The sequence below is a fragment of the Lissotriton helveticus genome, chromosome 6, assembly GCF_964261635.1.
Source record: "Lissotriton helveticus chromosome 6, aLisHel1.1, whole genome shotgun sequence".
Taxonomy (NCBI): Eukaryota; Metazoa; Chordata; class Amphibia; order Caudata; family Salamandridae; genus Lissotriton; species Lissotriton helveticus.
This window is the reverse complement of record NC_136067.1, coordinates 427,796,427-427,821,572: the sequence shown is the minus strand read 5'-3', so window position 1 is coordinate 427,821,572 and position 25,146 is coordinate 427,796,427. Positions and strand designations below refer to the sequence as shown.

General features: G+C 47.9%; 1 protein-coding gene across 1 annotated transcript in view; it reads right to left on the bottom strand.

The window, feature by feature from the left end:
• Positions 1-25,146, bottom strand: part of ADI1 (acireductone dioxygenase 1) — a 113,050-nt gene that overhangs the window by 19,339 nt on the left and 68,565 nt on the right. The window contains exon 3 of the mRNA XM_078647873.1: positions 15,994-16,173. Coding sequence (XP_078503999.1) covers positions 15,994-16,173 — 180 coding nt within the window. The remainder of the gene's footprint in view (positions 1-15,993; positions 16,174-25,146) is intronic.

Sequence of the window (25,146 nt, the reverse complement as noted above, 5' to 3'; positions counted from 1 at the left end):
GACACTGCTCACGATTCTTCTCTGCCACACCAGCACGCAACCGCAAAGCAACCCACTACTTGCCCCCAGATGCACTCTGTCACAAGGATTCTCTGTGGCCAGGAGGGCGGGTTTCCTTGGAGGCGGCGCCGGGCTGAGACACTGCTCGCTGCCGTGGGAAACCTCCGGGCCCCGGATGCGCTCTGTTCCCTGACTGAACAAAGTAGGCGGGCTGATCCCTCTGAGGCGGCGCCGGGCTGGAACACTGTTCGGCACTACAGGTCCGCACTCTGCGTCTACCCACACGCTGAAGGGGAAAGGCACTAAAAACGCCACAGCTACCAGATACGCCACTTAAAACAGCAATGCTCCTCACAAAACTCCTCACAGGTTCGTCGGAACAGACTTGAAAGGTTGGAGGGTTGGAGCCCCAGGGTAAAGGTCGGCTCGGGGGTCGAAACGATCACTCAAGACCTATTCTGTCATCACAGGTCCCTGCTCACACCCTGTCCAAGTCACAAGTACGCCAATAGGACGAGGATCTGCGCATACACTCCTCAAAAACGGCTCGTAAAAAAACTACCTTCACGTCCTCCGTCCGCTTTTAAATTTGAAACGCGAGGGAAACCACTGCTTATCTTCTTCTCGTCCTCCCCAGATCGGACAGTAGTTCCCTACTTTTCACGAGCCTTATTTCTATTCTCCTTTATTCTTCTGTGTTGAGAGAGTACTCAAAGGGGAGATGACCATCACTGTCCCCTGCACAGTATCGTCGCCAGTGTTGGAAGTCGTAGTATTCAGGACACCACACAGCTGGTAGGAATACAACTCTTTATTGGCCATCCAACTCTCCTCACTGAGGAGCACCTCAACATTCCACAGTAAGCTTCACAGTGGGAGGACCCACACGGGTCAAGGGGAAGGGGTGTACGGAACATACCAACTGGGTTCTAACAGACTGCTTATGATCTAATCAATCTTAAGCCCGCAATGAAGAACCTCATTCAGATCATCCTTTTTCTGCTACTGTGGATATCGTCTGCACACGCAGATTTAAAGATATTTTCTTCTTCTTTTCAAGGTAACGGCCGCTTGTGAATCTACATCAAACCTGAGCTGCAAAACAACCAGTGGCGGCTCCTCCATAGGGGCGTGGCCCCACTGCTTTCTCGCAGTGCAAGAAGCAGAAACATAAAATAATAAAACTACCATTTTATGTTTCTGCTTCTCGCACTGCGAGAAAGCTGAAGTGCCTGGTTGTGGGCAGTCCTGCTCAAGGGCAGAGGGGGAGGGGGTAGGGGGAAGTGGCTTGCCCAATGTTGTGGCCCTTGACTGCTTTGGTCTGCCTAGGGTCAACCAAAGCTGTCATGCGCACTCTCCCTTTTCTCTATGTAGGCTGCATGTAGCCTATAAAGAGAAAAGGGCCTCCGATTAGTCTCCCAGCTGGGGCGCTCTCTGCTGTGCCGCACCAATCACAACGCTGCCATTGCAGCGTTGTGATTGATGGAGGGGAGGCTGCCTATGGGTGGCAGCTTCCTGTCTGAGGAGGAGAGCTGCAGCAGCAGGAAAAAGTGGGACCCGGGGGCAGTTAAGTTTTATTTTAACCTCTTCGAGGCTCATGACGAGCTCAGCTCGTCATGAGCCGTGGAACGCTCGCATGTTGGGATAATTCCCCTGCTGTGCTGAGCGTTCCACGCCAGGTAATGCACCTGTGACGAGCTGAGCTCGTCATGAGCACAGGAGCGCCGTGCCTCATGACGAGCTCAGCTTGTCATGAGCATGCGGGCGATGTGGGCGCCCCCCCCCCAGAACAGCGGGGGATTAACCCCCACAGCGAAGGGGTTATTTTTTAACCCCTCCCGCCTCCCCACTAACCCAAACACTCGCAACCCCACCCACGTGATCCACCCCGGTTGCCACCCACCCGTCATGCCGCCCACAGCTGTATGTAAAGCATGTTTTGAGTCTGTGCTTTTCCAAGTGACAGACCCCATGTTATGTTATGTTGTGTTATGTTATGTTATGTTATGTTAATTTCGATTTATATAGCGCCAAATCACCGACAGGTCTCTTAGCGCTTGCTTTGGGAACCCGTCCTGGCTTTCCCTGCGAGATAACCCCAACTGGGCATCCCCAAGGTGAAGACCAGGCATCCCGCCGCGGGGGGCTGTAGTGGAGATTAAGCAAGCTATTGCCCAGAGTTTCAGAGTTTCAGAGTGTGAACCCATGATTTGAGTAGGCACAGAGGCGAGAATTATCGAGTCCGTGGACATTTTGATCTCAAGACCCTGCCGCGTCGGGAATTGAACCTTGGTCCCGGGTCTGACCTCTGCATCAGGGTCTGCCTCCTCTAACCAGTGAGCCACACTTCTCCACTTCTCGTGGTGTTGGTTCCCCGTCCTTTTACTGCAGAGCTCCCCTGTGTCTCTCTGGCCCTCATTTTCTAAGTGGCCAGACCCAGGCAGGCTGGCGCGTTCTGGGGCAGGCAAGGACATCACAGAACAGCCCATCTGTGGTATGAGTCCTGCGCAGTGTGTGATTTATTTCTCCTATCTGTGACGTTTAGTACACTAAGTGCTGCTCAGATAAAAGCAAAAGGGCAAGGGTCAAGCCCAAGCCTCTCATGTTATTTCCAGACGCGCCATCTGGACTTTCACCACTTCGCCCCTTATTAGGTGTTGGACGGGAGGGAGGAGGAAATCATATTTGCACGCACATTTACGTGTAAAATCTGATGCAGTGCTGTCAATTGTAGGAGAGTGGGGTCTGCAATCCCATGGCCACCCCAGATTTTTGCTTTTTGCTTCACTGGATTACGACTTTCCCTGGCTGTGGGCCTGCTAATCAGACCCACAGCCAAGCTGTTCTCTCTCTAAATTACAACCATGTACCTTAGGTGCATTTTACCAATTGGTACTGGGCCACCTTATCAGTCCCTGTACAGCATACCTTAGGTATCCAGGGCATAGGTGTACCCAGGGCCTACCAGGGGCTGAAGCATGTATTATGCCACCCCTGGCTGGCCACCCAAACAGACACAACTGGCTGCACGACAGCTGGGGCAAGGTGGTGTAATCACCCTTTGCTTTAGATATAGTATACCTATATCTAACCCTAAAATGGACACATATATTCCTATCAGTCACTCCTATGGCAGGCCTTATCAATCCTGAAGGCAGAGTGCTTGGATTTATGTGAGATGGTGCTCTGGCATGAGCTGAGCCCGTTTGCAGCTTGCGGAACCAAGTCCAAATAGCTGTTCCATGATAACGCTATACCATATACTCTTAAGTGCATTATAATCCTTGCGGTTAAATGCTAACTTTGGTATAGCATTATCAAAACATGTCGAGTAAGGTGTCATACGAATTGTAATACTAACCCCTCGCCAATTCTGGCGACGGGGTTAGCATTCCACCCTTCTAGAGGGACACGACATGTATGTAACTGTTAAAGTCAGACACAGCCTCAGCTCCACAAAATGGATGCTGCCACCGAGACACAAGTCTGCCCTCCTGCTGCTGGGAGTCCTTCCAGCAACGGAGGCCTGGACAAAGGGTTTCCTGTCAGGGGCGGTGCTAGCACCATCCCAGACAGGATTTTGTGTATCCCAGGTAGGCAGGGCTGAAAGGAAGGTGACTGCAAAGTGGCACCCCGGTGCTCACTGTGCAAATGCCGGCTCAAACCAGTTCCTGGGGCACCCCGGCCCCTGAGCTGGGGAGAGACCGGACAAAGGAGAGGGGTGTAACCACCCCCCTCCTGGTCCCACCCATAGGGCAGGACCTAGTTGCGTGCCAGCCCCTTTTCTTAGGATAAAGGTAGGAGCAGGCCCCCTTCCCAAATTAGATAATCTTGAATCTTGAAATACTTTCCACGAAAGGAACTCTTGACTTTCTCTGAAGACTCTCCCTTGTGGCTAAGGAGTAGCCACCCTGCACCAGCAGGCACCATCGAAGCTCTTGCGGTTTGCTGCACGTCCATCCTCCGGATCAAGACTGCCCAGCTCGACGAGACCCGGATTCCCTGCCATCTCTGACCTCTACCTACATCATCCAGCCCAGCTGAGATTCGTGGGTGTGACGAGACCCGTGGGACCGGCCATCTTCAAGACCTGCACGACGCTTCACCAGCACGACCCCCGAGTGACCCTCGAGTAAGTGCACTGGGGTTTGAGAAGCCCTAACCCTAAGCAGCTCCAGCACCGAAGTCCAGCCCCCCAGCCTCCACGAGATCTGCGTGGGGCCCTTCTGCTTCTTTGCTGCTTGCCACGTTGTCCGGTCACTTGCCCGTTGGCTAGTGACCCTCTTGACGACGTACCACGACGTTTTCACCACTGGTCTAGGTCCCCTAGACTGGCCCTTGCTTCTTCTCCAACAAGAAGTGCCCTGGACCCTCCTGGTCCACTCCAGACGCCATTTTGACTCCACCGCGTGGGCTTGCCTTTGCCAAGGTTTGTTGCTCAAATCCTGAGTCCAGCATCGCCGACAGCAGACAGCTTCGTGGGACAGCTCGCACCTCCAGCCTGGACGCCGACAACGCCTCCTGGTCCGTGTGACTGCAGAGTCCAGCGTCGCCCACTCACCTGGTCGAGGTGACTTCATCCGGTGCCATCCTGGTGCCCACATAATCACTGGCTAGTGATTAAGAACTAAGTCCCCTCTGCTTTCAGGTCGTCTCCTTCACTGATCCAGCCTTGGATCACACCGAACTTCTTCACTGGTCGCCTGCCAGCAACTTCTTCTTTAAGGCTCCATAGACTACAACGAGGATTCCCGACGTCACTTGAACCCTATGCAGCCGCAGCCCCTGGGCTAGGTAACTCGAGCATTTCGGTACTCCAGCACAGGTTCACTCTCCTAGTGTCCAGATCCTTTGTCGTTTTTAGTCTACCTAGTCGGATTCGTCCGGAAACAGTAACTTTAGAAACGCTAGCATCCATAGACTTCTTCCCGCATCCCGCGTGAGAGTGCACACTCTGCACCCGATCTCCCTAGGCCTCCTGCTCCTAACCTTAGGGTTCAGTAGGGTAGTCCTAGCGATCCTGAAGCCTCTGGATCTTGTTACTTACCTGCTAGTATTTCGCATTCCACTTTTTGTGTATATGGTTTTTCGTGCCCCTCGGGCATTTGTGTAAATTGTGCAACTTATAGTATTTTCATAAGAGTTTTGTATTGTGCTTAGCTCCCTGACTCATAAAGAGTTCAGGGTAGACTTGTTATTAATAAATATCTTATATTTTTATAACAACTTGTGTGGTGTCCTTTCACTTGGTGTTCAAGGGGTATATGTGATGGTAAAACAGCTGGCTTAACACGCCCTCTAGAGTTTAGCCTAAAGACTGCTCTTGTCCACGCTACTAGGATAGCTGGTCTAATAAGGTTGACTTACAACCAATCATCAATAAGGGTTGTTTGGTATGATACAAAGTGATCACTAGAATAGTGAGCACTATATATCAGGCCAACTTCTCACATCAATGACAAATTGAAGCCCCTGGAACGGGGAATTACAGATCGGAAGAATCCGGTCTGGTACCCATAAAAGGAATAACCCACTCCTAATCAGGCACAGTGGAACTGTTGCATGTGGCAGTCCCGCTCCACCTGATGTGTAATCGGGACCTTTGTTTTGCTTGTCAGCATCTAGGTGCAGGCATATCCGGAACACCTGTGCCTGGCTCAGATTTTCATAAATTGCCTCAGCCCTGAACAAATTGATTGCTAGCTTGCTGCAGATCAGGCGCCAGAGTCTTTTTTTTAACGTTTTATTATAGAGCGAACTCGACAGAAGTATTGGAGTGCTTGCCACTTAGTTTACAATGAGTCATGTAAATTAAGCTGCAAGTGTCCTTGCCCCTAACTAACATGAGCACCAGTTACGTTACACAAGGTCCAGACCAGGAAATAAATTCTTCTGACTGTCTTGTCTTACCTGTTGCTACCTGTACTGCTGTGGTGAGGATATTAATTGTGCAGGAGCAAAAACTCATGGTCAGTGAAATTGCTCTCCCACCCTCGCAGCTCCACCATTAAGTGAAGCCTGCTCCTGCACTTGCACTCTCGAGTGTTTGTGATCGAGGCCCTCCTCCACCCGCAGGTTTACCTGCGCCTCATCCCTGGTGGTCCAGTGGACCTCTGTCTCCTTTCTCTCACTCCACCTTTTACTCGTTTTTTCACTCGTTTTTCTACCCTCAATTTCAGTCTCCTTTCTGCACTTTTCTACATTTCTGCAGTTTTCTGCTTTGTTTTCACTTTACCCCTTTTCTCCTTTAGCCTCCCTTTCCCTCCTTTCCCTGCCCGCTTCCACGCCACCGCTCTCCCTGCGGCCCCTACCCCCCGCACAACCAGCGCGACCGGCCCAATCCAGCTCTCCTCCCCGCTCCCACCTCCCGGCTGTCCAGCCCTCCCCAACCCCTACTTAATGGCGGCCACTGAGCGCGTGCTGAAGGATTACCAGAGGCAAGCCCCTCTGCGCCCGTCCGCAACCCTATCGCAACCAGCGCCAGGAACCCTGGACCTCTGTACCACCAATGCTATGAACCAGCAGCACTCCACGAACTCAACACAGGCAGCAACAACAACTGCAAGCTAGCTTCACCAGCCGACACCCACTGACTCTTCAGCTGTCACCACTGCCTACAAACCTACAGCACCACCAAGAACACGGACCCAGCACAACCCGACCGCAAGAACACACCCGAACCGAAGACCTTGTAATGCATCCTCCTAAACGTCCGATCCCTCCACAAACATGCAACCGAAATCTGGGACTTCCTCGACAGTGTTCTACACCGAAACCTGGACCAATACCACCTCGGGTCGGGATATCGCCATCGCTATACCACCAGGATACAAGATCTCCAGGAAGGACCGCCACACCCGCCCGGGTGGAGGAATCGCCATCATCCACAAATCCACCCTCCACCTGAGCACACACCCGACGAGCCCACAGACATGATGGAACACCTACACTTCAAGATATTAACCTGCCCAACCACCGCCCTCCGAGGAACCCTTATTTACCAACCCCGTGGACCGTTCACAAACTCCATCACGGACATCAGCTCCCCGCATGCCATTGCATCCACACCAACTACACCCTGCTGGGAGACCTCAACTTCCACCTCGACAACCAACTGGACCCCAACACCACATCCCTCCTGGAAAACAGCCACAACATTGGACTTAGCCATATTGTGACCGAACCCGCGCATTCAGCAGGACACATCCTCGACACCTTCTTCACAACAGGAAACTACATCACCTTCAGCCACATCACCGAACTCCCATGGACTGACCACCGATGTGTCCACTTCACCTTCAGAACATCCACCAGCAACTGCTCCCACGATGAAACTGGACCAGAATCATGGACGACCAGCTTACCTCCTCACTCAGCAACTCCACATCAACCATTGCGGAATACGACGACCCCAACACTTCAGCCTGAACCCTGCACAGATGGCTCTCCGACAGCACCAACAATATAGCCCCAATCTAGAAAAACAACAAAACCCGCACCAAGAAAGCCAGATGGTTCACCACCAAACTTCGAGAGTACAGACGCGCTTGCTGCCGCCTCGAAAAGACCTGGAGGAACACCAAAGCCACAGAAGCACACAACAACTTCAGAGCAGCGACAAATGCCCACCACCAACTCACCAGGAAAACAAAGAAAAAAGAAATTGAAGACAGAATCTCCACACACAACAGCAAAAAACTCTTCCACATCATCAAGGAATTCGCCCAACCCACCAGAGAGTCGACTGACATCCTTCCCTCACAAGACCTCTGCGACAAACTCAGCACTTTCTTTCATCACAAAATCAAGAGCATCTACAACAACTTCGACGAAGACAACAAACACACTGAACCCCCACCAACCACCCCGACACCCTGAAGCCAGCGACTGACCACTGGACAGCCCTCACCACCGAAGACACACTGAAGACAATGAAGTCAATCCACTCCGGGGCCCCCACGGACCCCTGCCCCCACCCCATCTTCAACAGAGCCACCGACACCATCGCACCCATTCTCCGCCACACCATCAACTGCTCCCTGGCGACTGCCTTGTTCACAGATGACTGGAAACACGCAGAGGTCAATCCCCTCCTGAAGAAACCCTTGGCAGACCCCACCGACCTCAAACACTACAGACCCATCTCCCTGCTACCATTCGAGTGAAAGTCATTGAGAAAGCCATCAACAGCCAGCTCGCCACATTCATCGAAGAGCACAACATCCTCGAGTCCTCCCAATCAGGCTTCAGAAAAAAACACCACGGAAACCGCCCTCCTCGCCGCAACAAACGACATCAGCACCCTACTGGACAAAGGAGAAACAGTAGCCTTCATTCTCCTCAACCTCTCAGCCGCGTTCGACAGTCTCCCACCACACCCTAATATGCAGACTCCACGACACAGGGATCCAGGACAAGGCCCTCGACTGGATCCGCTCCTTCCTTTCTGGCAGAACGCAGCAGGTCAGACTCACCCCCCCTCCTTCCTCTAGGGCCCTACACCAACCACCTGCGGAGTCCCTCAGGGGTCCTCCCTCAGCCCTACGCTCTTCAACGTCTACATGGTTCTGCTCGCCCCCATCGTCAGAACCTATGGACTCAACGGTGTGTCATATGCAGACGACACCAAACTCATCCTCTCCCTATCCAACGAACCCAACACCACCAGACACAACTTTCGAGAAGGCATGGAAGCTGTCGCCAAATCAATGAAAAACAGCTGCCTACAACTAAACACCAACAAGGCAGAAGTACTCATCATGGGCCCAAACCCAGACTCCTGGAACGCCACCTGGTGGCCCCCCCACCCATTGAAATCCACCCACCCCCACGGACCACGCACACAACCTGGGAATAATCCTGGACTCAGAGCTCAAAATGAACCGCCAGATCAACTCCGTCTCGTCCTCTTGCTTCCACACCCTCCGCTTCCTACGTAAGACCTTCAAATGGATCCCCTTTGAACACAGAAAGACAGTCACTCACGCCCTGGTCACCAGCCGACTCTACTACGGCAACGCACTCTACGCCGGATTAAACAAAACCCTCACCTGCAAGTTACAGAACATCCAGAACGCCGCCGCAAGACTGGTCCTCAACCTGCCAAGACACTGCCCCATCTCCCAGCACATGTGCACACTGTGCACACTCCACTGGCTGATGTTTTAAGATGAATATATATGCTGTCAGCTTGGGAAGAGTTAAAGTACTGTAAAGTCATGGGTTTCCTATGTCCCAAGTGTTAAATACAGCGTTTCATAATGGCGCCTGTGTTGGACTTGATACACGCTGTGATCGTGCCAGTGTGATGTGAGGTCATGTGATAAGGTCGCGTTCTGGTACGCATGCTTGAAAAATGCATCACAGGGAGTAATGAGTAATGCCGGGATGAATTCACACCGGGAATACTGACGAGTGCCGTAAGGGTATGTGTGCTGTCATGAGGACCAGTAGGAGGCATGACAATGTCTTGACGCAATGTAATTAAAACATGGGAGTTTAATGTGCCCGTACGAGTGAATGTTTAAGTGACATTTTTTCAGAGTAAATCGGCTGACATGATGAAAAGACTACGCCTTGTGCAGTCCAGCCATAGGAATTCTTTGGGGACATGAGAATGCGTGATGTACAGCGAGTTTGTGAACAAGTCAGATCACGCTTTATATGTCTTTATTTTAAAGAACGCAATGAACGTGTGCAGCATATTTGAGGGAACGACTATGCCTCGGGCAGTCCTGCCATAGGAACTCTTTGTGGACATGAGAATGCGTGTTGTACCGCGAAGTTGTGAACAAGTCAGATCACGTTTTAAACGTCTTTCATTTTAAAGAAGGCAATGAACGTGTGCAGCAAATTTTCACAGGTATACCATCGGCAACGAATTGTGTCGGACAGGGGAGTTACAGTTTATGAAAATACACCCCTAGACACGATGGGAGCTGGTACGAGTGACTTTGGCTACCACTGGGTAAATATACATTAAGAACTTTGTGATATAAGCATTTTCGAAGAGTTGGAGGGTTTCCTAACTGGTTGTGGGTTATAATACAAGTCTCTTGTTTGTTTGTCAGTCATTCTTCATGTAAAGGTTGGAGTCCAGGGAGATTTCTGTCGACCTTGAGCCCTGATGAAATTGCTGCAACAAAAGACAGGCAATGAAACATGTTGGCATCTACATAAAATGGTCTGCAACATGCAGTGTTTTTACATTTTGAGTAAGCTCACAAATTTAATTAAAATTGAGACTGGGTGTATGCGAGTCTTAACTCAATTTTAATTAGAGGAATACTTCATCTTCCCATTTCACGAGGTCTCTCTTTAATATACACTAATCACTACTTACACCTCTTTCTTCTTTTTACTGGACACTTTTCCTTTCTTTGGTGAGAAAGTTGCCAATGATGAGAAAACGTGGGCACACTGGTGAGAACCTACCAGTAGCCCCAGTGGGGAAGCGGACATGAGGTACTTTCTCACCTTCACGCACATTATTTTGCAGATATTTCTTGCTTGTTTATATACACCTTTTTAGTAGGGTGTATGTGTATATGGAGATGACTGACAACATTTTTATTGTAATAGAAATATTTGGGTATTTAGGACTGGATAAGACTGGTAAAGGTTTAAAACCAGCAGTTGGGTTGAGGTAGTAGCCCCCGTTACTGGGCCTACAAAGAAAATTAGTGTTTTGCCCGTTTCAATCAGGTCTTTGTTGTTTATTGTTGTATCTGAGTGGAGGGCTACCTGACTTATATTTCTCCCTCTTGAGCTCTTTGTTGCGATTTATCCACTTCTATTCGCCCTATATGTTAATTGGCTTGAGGAAGCCCTCCTCTCCGCCCAGGCTGACTGTCCTGGGTAGGTCTAAAGTTGCTTCAGTTAAATGCGATGACATGGTTCTGATTGCCCGCACAATCAGGGGGTAGCAGCTTTTGTTGGATACATTTGTGGCTTTTATGGACAGTCTAAACCTGGCAGTGAATTTCACAAAATATTTTGACATGGTAGTAGGCTTGTGGTCTGTTAGCTCCAAGACCTTTACGGTGGGTCAGCATACCATGGGCAAAATCTCTGCTTTTCCCTATCTAGGGGTACTCTGACGTCAAGAATTAGCACATCCTATTGGAGAAGAAAAGGCCAGAGCTTATTAAATCTACAAGGGTCACAATCTGCTTTGCTCATAGGCTGGGTACTTTGTTAACACAAGCTTTTTTTAAAATCTGTGAGGTGAAGTTGGTCTCGCAGATCTGCCATGGAAGTGAGGTCTGGGGTTATGTGAAGACCAACATAATCCAAACAGTAGAAAGCTAATTTTTCGAATGGCACATGCGAGACAGCTGAGGAACTAGTCCGAGTCCCTAGGACCCTGCCATGCTTGGCGCACATGGCATCCCCGCACCACCCAATTTATGCACACATCGGCTGCTCATCACACACAGGCACGCTTAGACGCCATCTTTGTACCTGCACTCGACTGCTCTGCGATTCTAGACGTCCGCATTCTGCCTAGAGGCATTTCCGACTACTCTACAGTGCTCCTTAGCTCGGGGGCTCCCCCTTCCTCGGCCCGTCAAACATAGAGGATGAATGCATGGTTTCTCCAAGATAAAGATTTTTAAAAAGTGGTGGGAAAGGAACTTCAAAACTATTTCACTACTATCGATAGCGCCGTAGCTTCTCCGGGTACCTTATGGGAAATAGGGAAAGAGACCATACGGTGCGTAGGTAAAGGGCAGCTTAAGGTCCAGAGGCAGACACAATTGTGTGAGATTTCCTCAAGGATGGCGCAGGTGCTCCGCTTGGAACAGCTACTGTCCCTGTCAGACGATGCCGCTCAGGCTCGACAACTGACCCACCTTCTGGATGAAATTAAGCAATTATCCCTAAATGCTGCTCCTCTGGAGATCATCGGTGGCGAGAGTCTATGGCTGGGGGGACAAAAACTGGTTCTATCCTGCACAAGCTGGCCACCTACCCTAGGGCGAACAGTATAATCCAAGAGGTGGTGGATGAGGCAGGATCGGTGCACCAGCACCGATGGCAATGGCCAACACCTTCGCCGCCTGTACCGGCGACTGTATACAGCGCACACCCCGGAGCTACCGCTCCCAGTTCTCCTTGACCGAGGCAGGGTGCGTCTTTCTAAGCTAGGACCGGCCACCCAGAGGGACCTGGACCACCCCATTTCTCAGAAAGAAATCGAAGAAACAATAACCATTACCTCCTCGGGCAAGACTCCGACCCCTGACGGTCTTCCCCAAGAATATTATGCGGCACACCGCGACACCCTAATGCCCCATCTAGCTGCCTTGTTTCACAAAGCCGGGGAGAGAGGTTCCTTTCCACCAGAAACAGATAGCGCGACCAAAGTGGTTCTCCGAAATCCAAGCCTCCCTCCCGTAGATGCGCGGACTATCGTCCCATCTCCCTCATCAATACCGAAATTAAGCTGTATGCCACCATTCTGGGTCAGCGCTTAAAGCCCTACTTAGCCCTGTTCGTCCACCCGGACCAATGTGGGTTCAAGCCCCAGCATGGGACCCAACATTGCCTTCGGAGGCTGCAGCTGGCTCTAGCCACCGGCACTTGCTTACCCCGTACTTAGCACTCCTGTCCATAGATTTTGAAAAAGCGTTTGATTCGGTAGACTGAACATACTTACAAGGTGTGCGGCCGAGATGGGTTTTCGGCTGAAATTCAGAGCACTGGTTCAAGTTCTCTATGCCCATCCGAGAGCGCGGGTGCTGGTTAACGGAGTGCTGTCTGAGGCCTTTCCCATTTCCAGGGGCACTAGGCAGGGTTGCCCTCTTTCCCCATTGCTCTTTGCCCTGGCGATGGAGCCTTTGGCTTCCCTAAAGCGGGCTGAGGATCGTATCCGTGGATGGGAATGGCCTAGTACGGAAACTGACAAGATTGCTTTATATGGAGACAACGTCCTGGTCTTCCTGGCTGAACCAGCTTCCTCGGGACCACATTGCCTCCAGATCTTACAGTCTTTTGAGCAGGCCTCAGGTTTGAGGCTGAACCATGGGAAATCAGTTCTGGTCCCTCTTCATTTATCAAGGGATTGCATTGATTGGCAGTCCACCATACCACTTCGGCGTCAATCCTTTAAATATTTGGGGACATGGATTACCCTCCTTCCCGAGCTGGGCTGGTCCCTCAATGTGGCTTCATTGGTTAAGAAGGCAAAGGAAGACCTCCACAAGTGGAAATCGTTACCTCTGAACCCCCTGGGGAGGGTGGCTTTGTTTAAAATGATGATCCTACCCAGGTTTCTTTATGTCCTTCAAAATGTCCCCTTCTGCTTTCATAGGAACTGGTTCCGGGAACTAGACAGTTTAGCTACCAAGTTCTTTTGGAGCGAAGGGAGGGCACACCTTGCTTTGTCCGCATGCCGGTATCCCTCCTTTGACGGTGGCATGGGGTTGACACATCTATATCTCTTCTTTTTGGCTGTACGTCTCTTGGTGGTCCACGACTGGTTCAATGGGGGTTGGGCGGACCCGGCCTACAGGCTTGAGATGAAGGAGTTGGGTTTTCCCCAAATCCAAGCTATGATGTATGGGGGGCCCATTCCATCCAGACTGCCGGATGTGACACGCTCCGTCCTATTGGCCTGGCGGGCCTTGCTGCGCCACACTGGTTGGGCGCGAAAGCTGACCCAATGTAGGCCCCTTTGGCAAGGGGCCTGGCTCCAGGAGGTTAGTGAGCTACAGGGATTTAAAACATGGGACCTTATCGGCATCTCACAGCTGGGGGATGTATGGGCTAAAGGACATATGCTTTTCTTTCAAGAGCTCCAAACTTGCTACTCCTTACATACGTCCCAATTCTACAAGTACCTGCAGCTGCGACATGCCCTCCACACGCACATCAGGGATGACACGAGGCTCCCCGAATTTAGCCCCACTGAGGCCCAGACAATGATAGGAGACTTAGGCACAGTGGGCATTCCTGCATATACCGCTCCTTGGTCAATAACACCCCCACCTCCTTGGAGAAGTTGATTGAACAGTGGGTGGAATGAGTGGGCCCTCTCAATGAGGTGTACTGGTGCAATGCTCTTTTGGCCCCCGGGACAGTCACCGCTTCCGCCAAACTTAAGTTGGTTCAGTTGTACTGCTAGCACGCTGCGTACGTCACTCCCTTACGCCTTAATCGAGCAAGCCTGCGCACGGACGCCTCATGTGTGGGATGCACTCATGCCCCGGCAGACTTCTTTCATGTGGTTTGGTTGTGCCCCCGCCTGGGGCAATTCTGGGGGGGCTATCGAAGCGGAACTCACAGAGGTGATGGGTTGGGAGGTTCCCCATGAACCCCATCGCTCAGTACTCGGGATCACGGTTGGGCTGGACGGGTCCAGAGCTGAGAAGTTCTTCTTTAATACAGCTATGATTGTAGCCAAACGAAACATAGCGGCGGCTTGGAAGTGTCCTGATCCGCCTGACCTTGGGAGGTGGTGCAGGGGACTAGACTGGTGTGCGACCCATATCTTACCCGTGTACTTTTTATGGGGTTTGTGTTCGCGAGATGCATTGCCTACATGATTGTAATTGTCTTGAGGATTTCCGTGCATTTGCGGACATGTTTCATGTGGTTTATGTGTTTGAAAACAATAAAAATCTGTTTATCAAAAAAAGAAAGCTAATTTTTAAGACTATTGGTTCAAGTCCCACAATGCACCACAGCTTGGTCTGTACATCCTGAGCCTGATGTTAGATTTCTTGTGGACTGAGTGGCTCTCAGACCACTGCTCTGCTGGGTAAAAGTTGGGACCAGTCAGCATTTCATGCTCAATAGATGGATCCTTTCTGACTGTTTGGTAGCGGATTGTGCTTCTAGAATTCCCTGGATTGCCTATATTAAATCTACATTTATGGCCCTGAGAGCAAATATTTGACCCCTCATTCCCTGAAGCCACGCAATTTACAAGGCATAAAATAATTGTACCTTGAGCGGGCAATGTCAATCAGAGAAGGGGTCAAATTGATGAAATACCTAGTGAGGGGCCATATGATTTTTAAGTCTGTTCAGGGAATGGAGCAGTATATGGTGCAGGTTACTTGTAGGCGAGACCAGTTTCTCTTGACCAGGTTTCATTTTAACCAATTACACGATCTATTGGCCACTCCTAGTGGCTGTGTTGATTATGAATACAGGTTGCCATGTGGCTGCAACAACAAGTCTCCGCAGGCCACACTTCATTTTGTTATATTTTGTCATCACCATTTGTGGCCTTGAAAGAGATCTTTGCTAACATTGTTAAGGATTTTGACTCTTAATCAAGTTCATCCAACCCTTTTGTACTTACAATTTCCCCCCAATGCTCACGTATTATCCACTGTGAAGAGTTTTTTTTTACATGCAGCTTTGGCATTTAGACGTTTGAGGCCTGATTGATAAACGTGTATGTACTCGACATTGTGTTTTTGCCCTGTTTTTATTCTACTTTTTATGCTATTTTTATGTGTCTTATTTACATGATGAGGTTATTGTAATGCACTCTGTTCTTTTATGGTTGCTTTGATCAACCGAATGAAGATTGTGATGATGATGATGATGCATAATTGTGTAAATGTCCAAAATTTCACGTATATATGCAAATACAAATTGCGCAAATTTTGTAGAACAAGCCTTTGATGTACACCTAAAATAAAACCAGAAAGTAACTCACAGAATTTTACATACGCATTCCCACTTCGTCAATCAAAGGGGTGGGGCAATGTATTCCTACTACTAGATGTAAATTTTCTAAATCACAACTTGTTGTGATTGAACTGCATGGGGCCAGAGATTAATGCCAAGGCATATGCCTAAATCTATATATGTGGAGATCTCCATCGATGGATTTAACTTAATGAATCAGGCTTAGAAGTTAGGAGTTCTTGTAAAATTCAGAATAAGCCATGACAAATACAAGAGTAAGGCACATCTACCCATAACAAAAATCTTTGTGAATCTGGCCCACTTCTGAAAGACTTGTATATATACCTTTTCATCCAATGTAAACCGATGATAAATGCCTGCAGGGAGAGTTATCATATCGCCTTTCTCCATGGCGATTCGAATCCATTTGTCATTTTTGTCTCTGACATCGAAATACCCACTTCCGTCAATAATATAGCGGATTTCATCATCCAAGTGCAAGTGTTCTTTGTAAAAATGCTTGATCTTTAGGGGAAGAGAAAATAATGATTTATTTGTTTTTAACTAAAATGATACTTTAAATGTTTTTTCAAAACTAAACCATGCAACAATATTAATGTTTTTCAAATTTGCTAAAAAAAAAATTTTTAAATGGTATAGTCCTTGGGTAGCTATTGTTAATCATTGTGATGTTTCTTCAAAATCTGTTCAAATGGTAAATGTTCTTTTGATTAAACAGTATTGACATGTAATAATCAGTTTTAAACTGACCGTTTTATATAGCTCTCTCCCTGCAGCAAACCTTCAACATGTGGTATCCAGACATCAAGAAATTCTATACAAGTCCTTGTTCTGTGTGAAGTTAACCACAAAATAACTTCCCATAGGGTAAGAGATTCTAAAACCTCACGAATCATAACCTTACAAATACAACAAGAATTGACAAAGCCAACAGGTTGGGCTTTGGTTGCCAGCATTTTAAAAGCCTTCGCCAATGTTTGTTTAGTAAAACTTTGTTATTGGGGGAGTTATCTGTTCTTAACCAATATATTTAAAAAAATTCAGCGGAAGGCAAAAATAGATTTTGGTCCCACAAATCACACATTTCTGTTCTCGTCTGCCACTAAAGGGAACTACTTTGTATGTGGATGTACTAAAACTAAAACAGCAGAAGGCAATCACTGACGGTGAAGTTAGCCTATGGCTGAAGTGGGCTTACCCACTGCCCCCTGCTGTATAGGGCAGAAGAAAAATGTGAATGAGACATCAACGGACCAATGGATGAAGCGGTTTAGCTAAAAGCACTTGTAACTAAATATAGTATATATAATTTTAGTACAATCAAAAGGTCTTGGCTAACGCCAGACGTAAAAATACCGATACCATGCCGACCTTAGTATGCATATTTAAAAAAGTGCAACTGACCAGCATAAAAATCAGCCTACAAAAATAGCACACAAAAATTTGCAACACTTTGGGAACAGGTCGCCTGCGTACTGGTAACTTTGATATGACTGTTCTTTACAGAGAGGCATTCTCAGGAACTACCAAGCTCATCACAACCCATTATCAACTAATCAAAAATGGTTCTTCTCTCCTCCAGATTAGCAGCCTTGGAGATAATGACACACAACGATTCAGTGTTGAGGGATACTAGCTGTTGCATGGTAGGATTAAACCTTTTCTCTTTGACAATGGTAATCGTCGTGTCAGATATACCATAGTCAAATGGTCACCATGAATCTCTGAAAGATATTGTGATAAAGGTCCAGTCAAAGAAGTTGTCCCCAATATAAACATCAGTAAAATAATGCAGTCATTATTTGCTGGCTCTTTGTCAATTTCAGTATCCGAGTTAAACTATGAACGGTCAGAGTTTTTAGGTCTCACCTAGGCAGGGCTTGCTCCGTCTCTTCGAGACATGCTGTAGTCCTAATAAGTGCTACCCAAACAAATGATGGCCAGAATGCAGAGGGCTTTCATTACAGCCTCCGGTCACTATTTTCTTAAATAGGTTTGTCCCTTAACACTTTTTTTAAACATTTATCCAGCACTGCACGCCTCGGCAAGAATAGCGGCTGCGCTTTTGTTTTGTTATATGCTGGCCGAATGCAGCCGCATGCCTTTCTTTTTCCTATTTTTTTTTTACAATGGTGGCACCCATGCTTTAGCTTTTTTTTAACTTTATTTTTCATTTTACAAATGCAAAAACAAATTGACAATGATAAAGCATATGGAGGCATACCGTTGATACTTTTAGTGATACGTGGTACAGGCGGTAGCATTGGGGGCAAAAAGGCATAATGGGGGAACATAGTTGTTCGTAAGGATAATACAGTAAGGAAGAAGCATGGGATATACCACTGACTCTCAGGGTGCATATTACTGGGATCGATCCTCTCGCTCCTCATCATAGTTTGGGCCGTTGTCTACATTTGACCCACTTTACACGCTGTCACAGGTGTATCCTGGGTGGAAGGCTCCCCCTCCGTCAACCCAGAGGTGCACATTTCACGTCAAACTATTAGGTCCATTTGTAGCTTCTCGTCCCTATGGGTGAGTTTCATATGGGCTTCTTCGGCTAGGGACCACTCTAGGACATCTTTGAGCAAGATGGGCATTTCCGGGCCCCTCTGCCCCATCCAAATTATAACTACCCTGCGCCTAGCTTGCACTAGCATTAATTGTAGGAGCTTATATGGGAGTTTCCTTTTCTTGGCCTTTCGAACCGATGCAAGTAGACAACTCAAGAATTCCGGCTTCACCCGAAGATCAGTGGCCGCAGTAATCCCGCCCACCACCTCCGCCCAATACTGCCTGACCACCGAACACTTCCAGGCCAAGTGTATAAAGCCCGCTTTCTCCGCGCCACATCTAGAGCATCTATTCCCCCTGTCACATGAAATGAAGTTTAAGGATACAGGGGTTAGGTAGGTGCAATGCAAGAAGTTAAAGTGCGTTAGTTTAAATCTGGCATTACAAGACAAAGTGCGTGTGAGAGAGCCTATGTGTGCCCATTGCTTCTCATCCAGCTGAACGGCTAGATCCCTCTCCCAGGCAGCCCTGGACGGCGGTACCAGGGGGGGCGGAATCCTGTTTCATAGCTTTATAGAGGAGAGAGATTAATTTGCGACCGGCACCACACTTGAGCAGGATATCTACAGTTTGTGTCAGAGGTGGAATGTCCGGGTACTGTGGCCAGGTGATCTTCACCACCTCCTGGAGTCCCGGATAGTGTAGGAATTGGCCCTGCCCAAGGCCAAAGCTCTCTTCCGCCTGTTCGTACGTAATAAATCAAAAATATCAAAAAAGGGAGTGAAGAGGTGGTGCAACAAGGCACCGCGGTGGGCTAATCCTCCTCTTATGAACGCTTAAATAATCAACAGAGACCACCTGAAACAAATATACAATACATATTCCGATGGTGTTGGAATACACTCAGTGTGTTAAAATACCCCTCACACACCAAAAGGGCCCTTGGTGTCATGCTTCATCATCGGGGTCTTCCCGCCCCCGCTGCGGGACGGGGCAGTGCTGCGACAAGCGGCTACGCCGGAGCACCTTTTAATTGTGAGTACTATGTGAGTGATGATGGAGTGAGTGTCAGTGAGGTCAGAAGTGATAAACAGTGAAATTAAAATTAAAAGATACCTGGCCTGGTGTTTAGAAAAAATTATTTAATAGGCACTGGCTGGTATCGTTAAAAGGGGTGAGGCGGAGTGCAAGATCGGGTTACTAGTCTTGCTCTCCTGTGTGGGTCAACATGTTTCGGGGCGACATGCCCCTTCGTCAGGACCGGGTTGTATAGATCCCCCTGTCACTCACTAATGCGCTCCCACAGATAGAGAGTGTTGTGTTTGATCAATGTGTATAAATAATTTAAATACACGTGAAAAAAGCTCGGTCAGTAATACTGATGATGTAAGCCTGCAAGGATAAGAACACAGGATTTTAGAAAGAGCGCGGATCCCAATGCGCTTTACTAATGAAAACCTGTAAGGAATGAAAATACACATAGGGGAAGAAAACACACTTTAGGCTGTTACATGTCACGCCAAAGATTTCTTGGGAGGACCAGGTTAGCCGAATATGAAAAGAAAAAATATATAGAACTGTGGAGAAAAACATTCATGCGCTTATTGCCTGGCAGGCCAAGGATTTCCCGGAAGGGCCAGGTGACTACACAGGGTGAAAATGGGAAGGAATAAACACACATAAAAATATACATACACACACACACCAATATAAAGCATCAGAAACTAGCAGTGAGATGCTTATTCAATTTTGATACATACTTATTGAATGATGAGACAATGCCCCATGAGCCAAGCTGGGCGAAGGGTATAGAGGGTCCAACTGTGGGGAGAAATGGAGAAATAATGCCAGGACCCAGATTAGCTATTTACACTGAATGGATTAGGGTAGTGTATTCCAGGTCAGGACTGTCGGCTATGCCGTACTTACTCAACCCCCACACCTCAGTGCTTCCTCCTTCGTCAGTGGCTTCCGTGGTAATGGTAAGCCAGGGCGGGGCGGGTCTTATATAGTGAGGCAGAGGCTTGTTAACAGAGCCTTAATTGATTAACTCGAAACCGATGTGCGTGTTCGGTTGAGTAGTAGAGACGTGTGACCAGAGCGGCCATTGTTAAATGTCCGAGGTCGGCTGGACTGGGGTAGATATTAGCAAGGATCGGTTGCATTTCTCTTACGGTAGGTAGTAGTAGGCGGAGGGTGTGGATAGGATGCTAGGATACACCCTAAGTCCGCTCTGATGCTTGTATCTGCGTGTAAGTCGACAAATGCGCCTGCGCGGTGAAGTGTATACACTCCGCGCATGCGCAGTAGTGCTGCATAGTGACTATCTTGTCGCGCATGCGCGGGAGAGAGGTGTTCCTCCGCGCTGCTCGTCAGGAGCCAGGGGAGATTCTTGCTAATGGACACACGGAGGGACGCATCAGGAGATCCGCATAAATCATTGTTAAAGCGGAACATGTGCAATTTAACAACTGTCTATGCAGGCAAAGTTTGTACACAGGTGAAGACACAAATTCTCAAATGATGTTCCTCTTATTAATGGGTAGAAAAATGAAGAGGCTCTTATTAGGTTACAGCTGTTCAGAGGGAATAACTCTTATTTTTTGCACACAGTTTAAGAAAAAATAAATAAAATAAAATAAAAATTCGAGATTATCATACATATTTACACGTCATGTCGGCCAGGACCACCTTGCAGGTTACTGTGATTGCTGGTGGGACACGATGGTGTTAAGTTTTATATTGGTACTGTATTAAGGTCCCGAACTGTGAACAAGCATAGGTTTTAATCATGCCTTAAATTGCGACCAAGGAATATCATCATTTAATCCTGTGAGATGCGTGCCCAAGCGATAGACCCAACGTTGCTCTTTCGCAAGAAGGTCCTTATCACTCCCGTAGGCTTCTATGACTGTCCATTGCAGGTCGTCTATACTGTGACCCATTGTGGCATAGTGGGTGGCCATTCTTGTGGTAGTTTTTTTGCAACGTACGTTGCTGCGATGTTCGCCCATTCGTATCTTGACCGGTCGTGTGGTCATGCCAATGTACTCTTTCTTACATGGGCAGGTGATCAAATAGACCAAGTTCCGGCTGTTGCAGTTGGTAAAGGAACGTTGTTCCCATGTAGATTTGTTGGAAAAAGTTATATTACGACTTTTTCTTGTATATTGACAAGATGTGCACGAGCCACATGGGTGATGCCCTCCAATGGTTGAAATAGCAGAGGGTCTCTCGTTAGTGAGTTGTTTAGGTCTCGTGTGGACCAGCAGATCCTTCAGGTTCTTACCACGCCTGTGTGCAAACATAGGTTTTGGGAAATCTAGTTTCCCGCAATTCAAAATTTTCCAGTGTCTGTTCACAATTTTTGTGATCTGGTTCGAATTGGTGTTGTACGTTGTGACACAAATCGGGCGTTGGTCTTGTTCTTTTTCTGCTGTAGTTTCCAAAAGGGCATCTCGGTTGTTGTTCCGTGCTCTCTTAAAACCCTTGTTGACTACCTTGCTAGGATAGTTCCTGTTACTGAGCTTAGTTTTCAAATCAGCTGCTTGGGTTTTAAAGTCTTGGATAGCGCTGCAATTACGCCTAAGGCGAAGGAACTGGCCATAGGGTAAATTGTCGCGTAGATGTCGTGGATGGAAGCTGCTATATAGCAACAGACTGTTTTTAGCCGTGGGCTTGAAATGAGTACATGTCTCTAGTTTGCCATTAGAGGGGTAGATATTCAAATCAAGAAAAACTAGGTTTTCATTAGAGGCTGTGTGGGTGAACTTGAGGAACCGATCTTGTTGGTTCAGCCAAGTCATGAATTGAACCACAGAGTCTTGATCACCCCTCCAGATGACTAACACGTCATCTATGTATCTTTTCCATGCGACCACATGGTTCTTATAGGGGTTCTGGTCGTTCAGGATTCTGGTGGCTTCGAGATGGTGCACATAGAGCCCTGCTAGGCTCGGCGCACAGGTGCTGCCCATACTCGTGCCGTGTTTTTGTAGGTAGTATGTGTTTTCATACATGAAGAAATTCTTTTTTAGGGTCATGGAGATGCATTCAAGGACCACTTGCCTCGGGGTGTGGTACGCCCATGGGGTTGAGAACAGGACTTCCTCAATAATTTCTAGAGTCTCTCGGTGGGGGAGACTCGTGTAGAGACTCTCTACATCCAGTCCCAACAGGAGGTCGTGTTCGGGGTCAAAAGGTATCTCTTTTACCAACTGTAGGACTGCTTTCGTGTCTTTTAGATAAGTACTTGTCTTCTGTACTATTGGTCTAAGGAAAGCGTCCGCAAATTTTGATAAGGGTTCAAGGATTGATTGGATTCCCGATACTATAGGGCGCCCAGGTGGATATGGGGCGTCCTTATGAATCTTGGGGATGGTGTAGAAATAAGGAGTTTTTGGATTCTTTTGAATCAGAAAATCGCTCTCTTGTTTTGTGAGCCAGTCGTGTGCCATTGCTTCCTCAATCATTATGAGGATACAGATCCTGACTTCTTCAGTCGGGTCTTCCCTCAGTATTTGATAATTGCGTCTGTCCTCAAGTAGTTTCCTACACTCCCTATCATAGTTGGTATACGTTTGTATCACCGTCGCTCCGCCCTTGTCGGCAGGCTTAATTACAATAGTTTCATCATTTGCCAGTTCATGCAGGGCCGTTCTCTCAGCTGTGGAGGTGTTGTTAAAGACATCCCCACCGTCAGTGGTTAGCTTCTCCAGATCTGCCATAACTGCCTTTTCGAAGGTTAACAGTTCAACCGGTAACGTAGAGTCTAGAGGTGTGAAAGAGGATTTGTTTTTCAGGCCTGTATCTGTTTGGACATTCGTTTCATTGTTAGAGTCCTGAAAAAAAGCTTTTAGCTTAAGTTTTCGCGTAAACTCTTTCATCTCTTGGCAGAGTTTGAATTTATCCATTTTATGGGTAGGGACGAAGCCCAAGCCCTTACTTAGGACATTCTCCTGAGCTTCCGTTAGTAAATGGTCAGACAAGTTTACTACTAAGTTCCTCGACTGGTTGACGCTGTTTGACTCCGGGTTGATACCCCTAGGGGTTGGGCTGGCTGTTGATTCCAGTGTACCTGTGTACCTTTCCGGTTGCGGCCCTTTCTTGTTCCTTGGCGCTGGCCTAAAAAAGGCGGTTGGCCATAGTGGTTAAAAGGGGGCATTTGTTGGTCCCACGGTGGGAATTGATTCCCCATGAAGACAGGCCCTGGTGGATATTGCATGAAGCCGGGAGGTCCTTGCATGAAGGGAGGTGGTCCTTGATATGGGCCCCAACCTCTTCCACCTCGTGGGTAGCCTCTGCCAGAGAATTGTGTTCCTCCTCGTGTGCTCTGGTTGCTGTTCCTACTGGAGTTTGATCCGTTGGAGCTAGTATCCGACATGTCAGTGTCCTGGTCATTGTTCTGATTTTTGGATACATGATCTTTTTTAATGTACGGGTAAATACGTTCATGCGTAAAGTTCTCTGTGTCTTTTTTGTGTTTTTTATACTTATTCTTTTTGAGGGTGCACTCAAATTCTGTCATTTCTTGATTTAGTTCCTCCAGTCTTTTTTTCAGAGCGGCTGGGGATAGGTAACTTTTTATCTTCACTTCTAACTGGGTTATCTCAATCTTGAGTTCTTGTGTTAGTTTGGTTGCAGTTTTTACTATAAGGACTAGCCAGTCCCTAGTACACTTCCACCTTATAAGAGACCAATCCCTCTTAAATTCTAGATCGTGCGTGAAGATAAATGGTTCATTTTTCACTATTAGGCCAGGAGGGGCCGTTTTTGATTTCAAATATTCGGACATGAGTAGGCCGTGCAGGGCTGTCTTTATTTGCGTTCTCCTCAGGGCTGCCAACTCGTCCCAGTCACCTTCATTGATGCCCGGTTCAGTGTTGCTCAGCCCTTCGAATGGGCGTAGGTTTGCTAGGATCCTATCGACCTCCTCATCGTCAAATGCGAGGCCTCCAGCTTCCTCCATCGAGGCTGGTAAGAAGTATGTATATTAGGTGTGTGTGCGTGGAAGGTTGAGACTATGTGTGTAGGGAAGGGGTGAAAAAGAAAGAAAAAGTAGAAAAAACCGAGTTGGCTGTTCTACTAAGGGCCAGAAGTTCTGGTAGGCTCTAAATGGAGCGGTAGAACTCCCACAGCTGCGCGCTGTCTCAAAACTCAAAAATATCAAAAAAGGGAGTGAAGAGGTGGTGCAACAAGGCACCGCGGTGGGCTAATCCTCCTCTTATGAACGCTTAAATAATCAACAGAGACCACCTGAAACAAATATACAATACATATTCCGATGGTGTTGGAATACACTCAGTGTGTTAAAATACCCCTCACACACCAAAAGGGCCCTTGGTGTCATGCTTCATCATCGGGGTCTTCCCGCCCCCGCTGCGGGACGGGGCAGTGCTGCGACAAGCGGCTACGCCGGAGCACCTTTTAATTGTGAGTACTATGTGAGTGATGATGGAGTGAGTGTCAGTGAGGTCAGAAGTGATAAACAGTGAAATTAAAATTAAAAGATACCTGGCCTGGTGTTTAGAAAAAATTATTTAATAGGCACTGGCTGGTATCGTTAAAAGGGGTGAGGCGGAGTGCAAGATCGGGTTACTAGTCTTGCTCTCCTGTGTGGGTCAACATGTTTCGGGGCGACATGCCCCTTCGTCAGGACCGGGTTGTATAGATCCCCCTGTCACTCACTAATGCGCTCCCACAGATAGAGAGTGTTGTGTTTGATCAATGTGTATAAATAATTTAAATACACGTGAAAAAAGCTCGGTCAGTAATACTGATGATGTAAGCCTGCAAGGATAAGAACACAGGATTTTAGAAAGAGCGCGGATCCCAATGCGCTTTACTAATGAAAACCTGTAAGGAATGAAAATACACATAGGGGAAGAAAACACACTTTAGGCTGTTACATGTCACGCCAAAGATTTCTTGGGAGGACCAGGTTAGCCGAATATGAAAAGAAAA